General features: G+C 44.5%; 1 protein-coding gene across 3 annotated transcripts in view; it reads right to left on the bottom strand.

Annotated features, from left to right (window-relative positions):
* smyd3 (SET and MYND domain containing 3) overlaps window positions 1-13,135 on the bottom strand; it is an 894,585-nt gene that overhangs the window by 2,666 nt on the left and 878,784 nt on the right. For all 3 annotated transcript variants that reach the window (XM_038815506.1, XM_038815488.1, XM_038815496.1), the window contains one exon: window positions 8,206-8,314. In XM_038815506.1, coding sequence (XP_038671434.1) covers window positions 8,206-8,314 — 109 coding nt within the window. The remainder of the gene's footprint in view (window positions 1-8,205; window positions 8,315-13,135) is intronic.

Below are 13,135 nucleotides of genomic sequence, written 5' to 3'. Positions count from 1 at the left end.
AAAAGGGATTATATTGGAAAAGGGATTATATTGGAAATGGGATTATATTGGACAATGGATTATTGGAAAAGGGATTATATAGGAAAAGGGATTATTGGTAAAAGGATTATAATGGAAAAGGGATAGTATTGGAAAAGGGATTATATTGGAAATGGGATCAGTATAAAGGGATTATATTGGAAAAGGGATTGTATTGGAAAAGGGGTTATATTGGAAAAGGGATTATATTGGAAATGGGTTCATTATAAAGGGATTATATTGGAAAAGGGATTATACTGGAAAAGGGGTTATATTGAAAAAGGGATTATATTGGAAAATGGATTATATTGGAAATGGGATCATTATAAAGGGATTATATTGGAAAACAGATTATATTGGAAAATAATTTTTGGTAAAGGGATTATATTGGAAAAGGGATTATATTGGAAAATAGATTATTGGTAAAGGGATCATTGGAAAAGGGATTATATTGGAAAAGGGTTTATGTTGGAAAAGGGATTATTTTGGAAAAGGGATTATTGGAAAAGGGATTATATTGGACACGGGATTATATTGGACAATGTATTATTGGTAAAGGGATTATTTTGGAAAAGGGATTATTGGGAAAGGGATTATATTGGAAAAGGGATTATACTGGAAAAGGGGTTATACTGGAAAAGGGGTTATATAGGAAAAAGGTTTAAATTGGTAAAGGGATTATATTGGGAAAAGGATTATATTGGAAAAGGGATTATATTGGAAAAGGGATTATATTGGACAATGGAGTATTGGAAAAGGAATTATATTGGAAAAGGGTTTATGTTGGAAAAGGGATTATTTTGGAAAAGGGATTATTGGAAAAGGGATTATATTGGAAAAGGGATTATATTGGACAATGGATTATTGGTAAAGGGATTATATTGTAAAAGGGATTATATTGTAAAAGGGGTTATACTGGAAAAGGGGTTATATAGGAAAAAGGTTTATGTTGGTAAAGGGATTAGAATGGGAAAAGGATTATATTGGAAAAGGGATTATATTGGAAAAGGTATTATATCGGAAAAGGGATGATAGGAAAAGGGGTTATATCGGAAAAGGGATGATAGGAAAAGGGGTTATATTGGAAAAGGGGTATTTTGGAAAAGCGATTATATTGGATAAGGATTATTGAAAAGGGATTCTATTGGAAAATGGATTATATTGGGAAAAGGGTTATATTGGAAAAGGGTTTAGGTTGGAAAAGGGGTTATATTGGAAAAGGGATTATATTGGAAAAGGGTTTATATTGGAAAAGGGTTTATATTGGACAATCGATTATTGGAAAAGGGGTTATATTGGAAAAGGGATTATATTGGAAAAGGGTTTAGACTGGAAAAGGGTTTATATTGGACAATGGATTATTGGAAAAGGGGTTATATTGGAAAAGGGATTATATTGGAAAAGGGGTTACATTGAAAAAGGGATTATATTGGAAAAGGGTTTAGGTTGGAAACGGGGTTATATTAGAACATAGAACATTACAGCGCAGTACGGGCCCTTCGGCCCTCGATGTTGCGCCGACCCGTGAAACCATCTGAAGCCTATCTGACCTACACTATTCCATTTTCATCCATATGTCTATCCAGCGACCACTTAAATGCCCTTAAAGTTGGCGAGTCTACTACTGTTGCAGGCAGGGTGTTCCACACCCCTACTACTCCCTGAGTAAAGAAACTGCCTCTGACATCTGTCCTATATCTACTACCCCTCAATTTAAAGCTATGTCCCCTCGTGTTGGTTATCACCATCCGAGGAAAGAGACTCTCACTGTCTACCCTATCTAACCCTCTGACTATCTTATATGTCTCTATTAAATCACCTCTCAGCCTTCTCCTCTCCAACGAAAACAACCTCAAGTCCCTGAGCCTTTCCTCGTAAGACCTTCCCTCCATACCAGGCAATATCCTAGTAAATCTCCTCTGAACCCTTTCCAAAGCTTCCACATCCTTCCTATAATGTGGTGACCAGAACTGCACGCATTACTCCAGGAGCGGCCGCACCAGAGTTATGTACAGCTGCAGCATGACCTTGTGGCTCCGAAACTCAATCCCCCTACTGATAAAGGCTAGCACACCATATGCCTTCTTAACAGCCTTATTAACCTGGGTGGCAACTTTCAGGGATTTATGTACCTGAATGCCGAGATCTCTCTGTTCATCTACACTACCAAGAATCTTGCCATTAGCCCAGTACTCTGCATTCCTGTTACTCCTTCCAAAGTGAACCATCTCACACATTTCCGCATTAAACTCCATCTGCCACCTTTCAGCCCAGCTCTGCAGATTATCTATGTCCCTCTGTATCCTATAACATCCTTCAGCACTATCCACAACTCCACCGACCTACGTGTCATCTTCAAATTTACTAACCCATCCTTCTACACCCTCTTCCAGGTCATTTATAAAAATGACAAACAGCAGTGGCCCCAAAACAGATCCTTGCGGTACACCACTAGTAACTGAACTCCAGAATGAACATTTGCCATCAACCACCACCCTCTGTCTTCTTTCAGCTAGCCAATTACTGATCCAAACCGCTAAATCACCTTCAATCCCATACTTCCTTATTTTCTACAATAGCCTACCGTGTGGAACCTTATCAAACGCCTTACTGAAATCCAAATACACCACATCAACTGCTTTACCCTCATCCACCTGTTTGGTCACCTTCTCAAAAAACTCTATAAGGTTTGTGAGGCATGACCTACCCTTCACAAAACCGTGTTGACTATCGCTAATCAACTTGTTCTTTTCAAGATGATTATAAACCCTATCTCTTATAACCTTTTCCAACATTTTACCCACAACCGAAGTAAGGCTCACAGGTCTATAATTACCAGGGTTGTCTCTACTCCCCTTCTTGAACAAGGGGACAACATTTGCTATCCTCCAGTCTTCTGGCACTATTCCTGTCGACAAAGACGACATAAAGATCAAGGACAAAGGCTCTGCAATCTCCTCCCTGGCTTCCCAGAGAATCCTAGGATAAATCCCATCTGGCCCAGGGGAATTATCTATTTTTACACTTTCCAAAATTGCTAACACCTCCTCCTTGTGAACCTCAATTCCATCTAGCCTAGTCGACTGAACCTGAGTATTCTCCTCGACAACATTGTCTTTCTCCAGTGTAAACACTGACGAAAAATATCCATTTAACGCTTCCCCTATCTCCTCTGATTCCACACACAACTTTCCACTACTATCCTTGATTGGCCCTAATCTTACTCTAGTCATTCTTTTGTTCCTGATATAACGATAGAAAGCCTTAGGGTTTTCCTTGATCCTATCCGCCAACGACTTTTCGTGTCCTCTCCTCGCTCTTCTTAACTCTCCCTTTAGGTCCTTCCTGGCTAACTTGTAACTCTCAAGTGCCCTAACTGAGCCTTCATGTCTCATCCTAACATAAGCCTTCTTCTTCCTCTTGACAAGTACTTCAATTACCTTAGTAAACCACGGTTCCCTTGCTCGACAACTTCCTCCCTGCCTGACAGGTACATACTTATCAAGGACACGCAGTAGCTGTTCCTTGAAAAAGCTCCACATTTCGAATGGATGTACCCATCCCCTGCAGTTTCCTTCCCCATCCTATACATCCTAAATCTTGCCGAATAGCATTATAATTGCCTTTCCCCCAGCTATAATTCTTGCCTTGCGGTATATACCTATCCCTGCCCATTGCTAAAGTAAACATAACCGAATTGTGATCACTATCACCAAAGTGCTCACCTACATCTAAATCTAACACCTGGCCGGGTTCATTACCCAGTACCAAATCCAATGTGGCCTCGCCCCTTGTTGGCCTGTCCACATACTGTGTCAGAAAACCCTCCTGCACACACTGCACAAAAACTGACCCATCTATAGTACTCGAACTATAGTATTTCCAGTCAATATTTGGAAAGTTAAAGTCCCCCATAACAACTACCCTGTTACTCTCGCTCCGGTCGAGAATCATCTTTGCAATCCTTTCCTCTACATCTCTGGAACTATTCGGAGATCTATAGACAACTGCCAACAGGGTGACCTCTCCTCTCCTGTTCCTAACCTCGTTCCTAACCTCGTTCCAAACGTCCTTTCTACTGCCGTAATACTTTCCTTGATTAACAATGCCACACCCCCCCCTCTTTTACCATCTTCTCTGTTCTTACAGAAACATCTAAATCCTGGAACCTGCAACAACCATTCCTGTCCCTGCTCTACCCATGTCTCCGAAATTGTCTCTGAAATTGGCACAACATCGAGATCCCAGGTACCAACCCATGCTGCAAGCTCACCCACCTTATTCCGGATGCTCCTGGCGTTGAAGTAGACACACTTCAAACCAGCGTCTTGCTTGCCGGTGCCCTCTTTCGAACTTTTAACCCTATCCCTGACCTCACTACTCTCAACATCCTGTACACTGGGACTACAATTTAGGTTCCCATCCCCCTGCTGAATTAGTTTAAACCCCTCCCCCCCCCCCCACGAAGAGCACTAGCAAATCTCCCCCCCAGGATATTGGTACCCCTCTGGTTCAGGTGAAGACCATCCTGTTTGTAGAGGTCTCACCTACCCCAGAATGAGCCCCAATTATCCAGGAAACCAAAACCCTCCCTCCTGCACCATCCCTGTATTGGACAATGGATTATTGGAAAAGGGGTTATATTGGAAAAGGGATTATATTGGAAAAGGGCTTATATTGGAAGAGGGGTTATGTTGGAAAAGGGGTTACATTGAAAAAGGGGTTATATAGTTTTTACAAATATATAAGAGTTTTTACAAATATATAAGACAAAAAAGAGTGGCTAAGGTAAATATTGGTCCTTTAGAGGATGAGAAGGGAGTTTTAATAATGGGAAATGAGGAAATGGCTGAGGAACTGAACAGGTTTTTTGGGTCGGTCTTCACAGTGGAAGACACAAATAACATGCCAGCGACTGATAGAAATGAGGCTATGACAGGTGAGGACCTTGAGACGATTGTTATCACTAAGGAGGGAGTGATGGGCAAGCTAATGGGGCTAAAGGTAGACAAGTCTCCTGGCCCTGATGGAATGCATCCCAGAGTGCTAAAAGAGATGGCTAGGGAAATTGCAGATGCACTGGTGATAATTTACCGAAATTCACTAGACTCTGGGGTGGTCCCGGTGGATTGGAAATTAGCAAACGTGACGCCACTGTTTAAAAAAGGAGGTAGGCAGAAAGCAGGAAATTATAGGCCAGTGAGTTTAACTTCGGTAATAGGGAAGATGCTGGAATCTATCATCAAGGAAGAAATTGCGAGGCATCTGGATAGAAATTGTCCCATTGGGCAGACGCAGCATGGGTTCGTAAAGGGCAGGTCATGCCTAACTAATTTAGTGGAATTTTTTGAGGACATTACCAGTGCAGTAGATAACGGGGAGCCGATGGATGTGGTATATCTGGATTTCCAGAAAGCCTTTGACAAGGTGCCACACAAAAGGTTGCTGCATAAGATAAAGATGCATGGCATTAAGGGTAAAGTAGTAGCATGGATAGAGGATTGGTTAATTAATAGAAAGCAAAGAGTTGGGATAAATGGGTGTTTCTCTGGTTGGCAATCAGTAGCTAGTGGTGTCCCTCAGGGATCCGTGTTGGGCCCACAATTGTTCACAATTTACATTGATGATTTGGAGTTGGGGACCAAGGGCAATGTGTCCAAGTTTGCAGATGACACTAAGATGAGTGGTAAAGCGAAAAGTGCAGAGGATACTGGAAGTCTGCAGAGGGATTTGGATAGGTTAAGTGAATGAGCTCGGGTCTGGCAGATGGAATACAATGTTGACAAATGTGAGGTTATCCATTTTGGTAGGAATAACAGCAAACGGGATTATTATTTAAACGATAAAATATTAAAGCATGCCGCTGTTCAGAGAGACTTGGGTGTGCTAGTGCATGAGTCACAGAAGGTTGGTTTACAAGTGCAACAGGTGATTAAGAAGGCAAATGGAATTTTGTCCTTCATTGCTAGAGGGATGGAGTTTAAGACTAGGGAGGTTATGTTGCAATTGTATAAGGTGTTAGTGCGGCCACACCTGGAGTATTGTGTTCAGTTTTGGTCTCCTTACTTGAGAAAGGACGTACTGGCGCTGGAGGGTGTGCAGAGGAGATTCACTAGGTTAATCCCAGAGCTGAAGGGGTTGGATTATGAGGAGAGGTTGAGTAGACTGGGACTGTACTCGTTGGAATTTAGAAGGATGAGGGGGGATCTTATAGAAACATTTAAAATTATGAAGGGAATAGATAGGATAGATGCGGGCAGGTTGTTTCCACTGGCGGGTGACAGCAGAACTAGGGGGCATAGCCTCAAAATAAGGGGAAGTAGATTTAGAACTGAGTTTAGGAGGAACTTCTTCACCCAAAGGGTTGTGAATCTATGGAATTCCTTGCCCAGTGAAGCAGTTGAGGCTCCTTCATTACATGTTTTTAAGGTAAAGATAGATAGTTTTTTGAAGAATAAAGGGATTAAGGGTTATGGTGTTCGGGCCGGAAAGTGGAGCTGAGTCCACAAAAGATCAGCCATGATCTCATTGAATGGCGGAGCAGGCTCGAGGGGCCAGATGGCCTACTCCTGCTCCTAGTTCTTATGTTCTTATGTTCTTATGTTCTTATTGGAAAAGGGATTATATTGGAAAAGGGATTATATTGGACAATGGATTATTGGAAAAGGGGTTATATTGGAAAAGGGATTATATTGGAAAAGGGATTATATTGGAAAAGGGGTTATTGGAAAAGTGATTTTTTGGAAAAGGGATTATATTGGAAAAGGGATTATATTGGAAAAGGGATTATATTGGACAATGGATTATTAGAAAAGGGGTTATATTGGAAAAGGGATTATTGGAAAAGGGATTATATTGGAAAAGGGATTATTGGAAAAGGGATTATATTGGAAAAGGGATTATATTGGACAATGGATTATTGGAAAAGGGATTATTGGAAAAGGGGTTATATTGGAAAAGGGATTATATTGGAAAAGGGTTTATGTTAGAAAAGGGTTTATGTTAGAAAAGGGGTTATATTGGAAAAGGGGGGCAGCACGGCGGCCTAGTGGTTAGCCCAACCGCCTCACGGCGCTGAGGTCCCAGGTTCGATCCCGGCCCTGGGTCACTGTCCGTGTGGAGTTTGCACATTCTCCCCGTGTCTGCGTGGGTTTTGCCCCCACAACCCAAAAATGTGAAAGTAGGTGGATTGGCCACGCTAAATTGCCCCTTAATTGGAAAAAATAATTGGGTACTCTAAATTTATAAAAAAATAAAAAATAAAAAAAAAAAATATTGGGAAAGGGGTTATATTGGAAAAGGGATTATATTGGAAAAGGGTTTAGGTTGGAAACGGGGTTATATTGGGAAAGGGATTATTGGAAAAGGGATTATATTGGAAAAGGGATTATATTGGAAAAGGGTTTATGTTGGAAAAGGGATTATTGGAAAAGGGATTATTGGAAAAGGGGTTATATTAGAAAAGGGATTATATTGGAAAAGGGATTATATTGGAAAAGGGTTTATGTTGGAAAAGGGGTTATATTGGAAAAAGGTTTAGGTTGGAAACGGGGTTATATTGGAAAAGGGATTATTGGAAAAGGGATTATATTGGAAAAGGGATTATATTGGAAAAGGGTTTAGGTTGGAAACGGGGTTATATTGGAAAAGGGGTTCTATTGGACAATGGATTATTGGAAAAGGGGTTATATTGGAAAAGTGGTTATATTGGAAACGGAGTTATATTGGAAAAGGGATTATATTGGAAAAGGGGTTCTATTGGACAATGGATTATTGGAAAAGGGGTTATATTGGAATAGAGTTTATATTGGAAAAAGGAATATATTGGAAAAAGATAATGAAAGAAGTAGAGTGAGAATGAGGAAGAACTCTTTCCCACAGGGTTATTAGAATCTATAACCCACAGTAAGGGTGTGGGATCAGATTGTAGAGGAACTGTCAAATGACAATTTGACATGAACTTGAAAAGAATTAATATGCAGTGATCCAGGGAAACTATTGGGCAGTGGGACGACACTGCAGAGTTCTTTCAAAGAGCTGTCACAAGGGGCCGAATGGCCTCCTGCTGTGCTGTAGGATTTTATAATGTGAAAAGGACAGAGGGTATGCTTTGAACCAGAGAACTTTCCTCAAGCAACACGGGTGTGCAAGGTGGAGGAGTGGTATCGGACTCGCGGACTCACTGACCTGCTTTAGTGTGTCCGATGCTTGCTCCAGCATTCCCTGGTGATGTTGCAGCTTGCCCACTCTCATGAGCTGCACTCCTCTCACAGGATGAGGGCCAGCGTAGTACAACCTGAAAGTAGATCCAAGGTACAGGCCAATTTTAGCAAGAGAAAGCTGGACAACCTCTGGTAAACGTCACGTGTAGTATGATCTGCAGGCTGGCTAACGCATGAGCACCCAAATCACAAGATAGGGGGAGGTGGAGTCGGCCCCTGTATCTATTCTAGGTTGTCGTTCCCTTCCATGGTGGCTCCCTAGGAATCTCCAGGTGAGCACCACAGGGGTTACTGGTAGTTAAGCCAGAATAATGCCAGGATTGAAAGAACAGATACTCTCAAGTTGATTCATAATATCTGGATATCTGCAGGGAACATTTGCACAAGTTCTGTAATGAGCTAAAAGAGTACAATGTTTATTGTACTCTGAATGTAACATGGTTGCTTCCAGTCAGTGCTTTGTGGCAGAGGTCATATGGCTGTGGCAAATCAGGTAGGACCTTGCGGGGTGGGGGAGAGAGGCTTGCGTTGTATTTCCTGTTGTTCTGATCTTCCTTTCATTAATGGCTATCACCTGCCCTTCTGTCTTGGGATCAGGAACATTCATAACTCAAAGGGTTGGCTCTGAATCAGAATAATAATCTTTATTGTCACAAGGAGGCTTACACATGGGGAGAATGTGCAGACTCCGCAGACTGACCCAAGCCGGGAATCGAACCCAGGACCCTGGAGCTGTGAAGCAACAGTGCTAACCACTGTGCTAACGTGCCGCCCCTAAGTCCATGGGTTCAAATACCACTCCAGATGACTGACAAGGGCGGGTGTCTAAAACAGGGCATGGGATATGCCACTCGTCAAAAGAAGAGTAGGATAGGGCAGCACGGTGGCGCAGTGGGTTAGCACTGCAGCCTCACGGCACCGAGATCCCAGGTTCAATCCCGGCTCTGGGTCACTGTCCGTGTGGAGTTTGCACATTCTCCCCGTGTTTGCGTGGGTTTCGCCCCCACAACCCAAAGATGTGCCGGATAGGTGGATTGGCCATGCTAAATTGCCCCTTAATTAGAAAAAATTAATTGGGTACTCTAAATTTATTAAAATAAAAAAGAGTCGGACAGCTTTCCTTTGTGTCTGTGCAATTTTTGTCACTTAACCAACATTACCAGAAACGGAAATAATAATAATAATAAAAATCCGATCTTTTATCACATTGCTGCTTGGGGGGCCGTACTGCAAAGTGGCTACCACATTTCTGACATTAGAACAGTGACACACTTCAAGAAGTACTTCATTGGCTGTATAAGGAGCTTCGGGATGTCCTGTGGCTGTGATAGGCCTGATATAATTGTGAGGTTGTATTTATGTATCGGTATCTGGAAAACCATGCTCTTCAGCCTCTACAAGTTCGTCCAACGTAAAAGCTGATTTGCCTGGATGGTTTTGTGTGTTTCCCCCACTTTTTTTCACATGTTTTAGGTGCATCTTCACACCCGCACGTTTTTCCCTTTGGGAAATCACGGGGGATGTATTCCGGAGCTGATTATCAACCCGTTGAACCGCACCATGAACACTCCTTCCATGGCCAAAAAAGTCCTGCTGTTCGTCTCAGAGTTTCCGGTCCAGAGGTAGGGGCCCTACCCCATACGCTACAAGACCTCTGAATGCATGTTACCCGTATGTGATTCGATGCCAATGAGGTTTAATCCATAGCAGAGCAGGTCTATGGCTACCAATGCTGTGGCTACATTCTTTGGCGCCTGCGATTGGAGTTTCTGGCCCTCCCTACGTCTTCCTTTCATACACTCACTGGTCCCTTGATGCTTTTTAGTACATTAGCTGCTTATATTTTCTCATCCTTCTCCCCCAACTTAAATTACAAACAAAACAAATTTAAAACAATGGCAATCTTACAGCAATAACCAGAAATGCAAAGAACATTTATCTCCACAACACAAAAAAAAAATGAACAGTAGGAATATGGAAACAGAAATAGGCCACTCGGCCCCTCGTTGGCCTGCCATCTAATGAGATCATGGCTGAAATGTTTTTCCATTTATCCACCTTGGCTTTGTAATCCTTAATACCTGTCTCAACAAAAGTGCATCATAAGATCGTAAGATCACCTGAACTAGGAGGAATGGGCCGTTTGGTCCATCAAACCGAGCTTGCCAGTCAAGAAGATCATAACTGTGGCCTCAATTCCATTTCCTCCATCCTCCGTCCCCCCTCACCCCCCAATAAACCCCCCCCCCCCCCCCCCCCCAAATATCTGCCCAACTTATCTTTGGATATATTCAATGACCCAGCCTCCAGTGCTCTCTTGGGAAGAGAATTTCAAACAAAAATGATCCTATCAACCGGAATTTTCAGTTGAGGTAGTTGAGACATGGGATGGGATAGTCATTGAGAAAGAGGAAATTTTGGAAAAACTGGCTCTCTCCATAATTCACCAGGACCAAACGGGATGCATCCAAGGATACAGAGGGAAGCAAGAGTGGAAATTGCAGAAGCACTGGCCATATGTAATCTTCCAACCATCCTGGGATGGTGACAGAGGACGAAAGAATGCGACACCCTTGTTTTGGAGGGGAACAGGCGAAATCAGTGAAAAAGGTGGGAGGGGGGAGGAAGGAGCAGTCAATAAATCTCAAAGCCACCTTGGGAAATGGACCATCCGCTTGGGTTGGGAAATATATTCCCTGTCAGTCTGCTGTCTGGGATCCATCAGCACCTCCACTGACAGCGTGCTCCCTCAGCTGGGAAGGTGTGAACAGCACGGAGGTAAATACTTTGCAAACCGATCAAACAAATCCCCTTCGCTCCATAGGTGACTGCCATGTACAAGGGCCCTTCCTGTTGATTCCCTTATTTCCCATTTATTTTACTTTGTGGTTATCATTGTGATACATGGATATTTAATGGACATATACCTTTGCATCAAGCAGGGGAAGTGAGGAACTCAAAAGTTGCAAATTAGTGCACTGTGTTATTGGAGATTTACTTTTAGAACAGCAGAACTCAGACTTTGTGACACCCGAGAGATTTCATAGAATTTACAGTGCAGAAGGAGGCCATTCAGCCCATCGAGTCTGCACCGGCTCTTGGAAAGAGCACCCTACCCAAGGTCAACACTATCCCCATAACCCAGTAACCCCACTCAACACTAAGGGCAATTTTGGACACTAAGGGCAATTTATCATGGCCAATCCACCTAACCTGCACATCTCTGGACTGTGGGAGGAAACCGGATCGGAGGGATTTGGTTTGATTGGTTGGCTGGTGGCCAATGAATTGGCCAAAGGCCCTATTCCGCCCGACAACAGGCAGTGATTGGGTCCTACCCGCGTGGGCTGGTTTTCAGAGAACCCAGGAAGGGACGGTGGGGTCCAGGATGCTGGGAGAAGCAGATTGAGTTGCTCCCTTTCTCGATGTCTTTCTCCAGAAATGTTGCCTACCTGCTGTTGTCTGAACCTGCAGTGAGGTTTTGAGATCTTGATGAATCTACAAGTGAAAACCATTACACACAGAGAGCAAAAACCTCCAACTGTAGGCCGAGATTGATGAAAGGTTTGGGGAATATTTCCATCTGAAACAGAGGGAGGGATTCTCCTTTAGCCGATGCCGAAATCGGGGCGTGTGATTGGGCGGAGAATAGCACCGATGCTGAAATCGGGGCATGTGATTGGGCGGAGAATAGCACCGACGCTGAAATCGGGGCGTGTGATTGGGCGGAGAATAGCACCGACGCTGAAATCGGGGCGTGTGATTGGGCGGAGAATAGCACCGACGCTGAAATCGGGGCGTGTGATTGGGCGGAGAATAGCACCGACGCTGAAATCGGGGCGTGTGATTGGGCGGAGAATAGCTCCGACTCTGAAATCGGGGCGTGTGATTGGGCGGAGAATAGCACCGACGCTGAAATCGGGGCATGTGATTGGGCGGAGAATAGCACCGATGCTGAAATCGGGGCATGTGATTGGGCGGAGAATAGCTCCGACCCTGAAATCGGGGCGTGTGATTGGGCGGAGAATAGCACCAACGCTGAAATCGGGGCGTGTGATTGGGCGGAGAATAGATCCGACGCTGAAATCGGGGCGTGTGATTGGGCGGAGAATAGCTCCGACGCTGAAATCGGGGCGTGTGATTGGGCGGAGAATAGCTCCGACGCTGAAATCGGGGCGTGTGATTGGGCGGAGAATAGCACCGACGCTGAAATCGGGGCGTGTGATTGGGCGGAGAATAGCTCCGACTCTGAAATCGCGGCAGGCGCTGGTTTGACGCTGAATCGCGATGCTCCGCCTCCTCAAAAACAGCGTCAATAAGACACACGCCAGGCGTAGTTGAAACATCGCTCGCATATCATCAGTTGGCCCACCTATGATTCTCCGCCTCTGATGGGCCGAGTTCCCAATGGCGCGGTTCACGTGTGCTGTCACAAATCATGAACCTGGCGTGGTGGCTGCTGAGAGAGAGGGTGTACAGACAGTGTCCAGCACCGCTGGCCAGGGGGCTTCTGCCAGGGCTGGGGGGAATAGTGAGGGGTGGCCAGGAGGTGGGCTATGGGGTCGGGGTGGATGGGTGCGCAACACTATTACCGCAGCCGTCAAGGCAGCCATGTGGCTGCGTATGCTGCTGACAGCCCGCTTTAAACCTGGCGCCCTGGGTCGTATAGGTGACCCCCTCCCCCCCCCCCCCCCCCCCCGGGGCACTGCCCTGCGTGCCCTCTGGCCCCAGCCGCCCCATCAGCTGGATGAGCGCTCCAGCACAACCTATCCCATCTTTTCGGCCCTTATCAGTGCGTGTGCGGGATGTGTCTAGTTTAAGGGAGGCTGCAGATTGTCAGCTCTGCGGGTGCCCATCACGGATCCAGCGAGTCCCGCATCATTTTTCACGTGTTC

This window comes from Scyliorhinus canicula, chromosome 1 (assembly GCF_902713615.1).
Source record: "Scyliorhinus canicula chromosome 1, sScyCan1.1, whole genome shotgun sequence".
In the NCBI taxonomy this organism is placed as follows: domain Eukaryota; kingdom Metazoa; phylum Chordata; class Chondrichthyes; order Carcharhiniformes; family Scyliorhinidae; genus Scyliorhinus; species Scyliorhinus canicula.
This window is presented reverse-complemented; position numbering and strand designations above follow the sequence as displayed.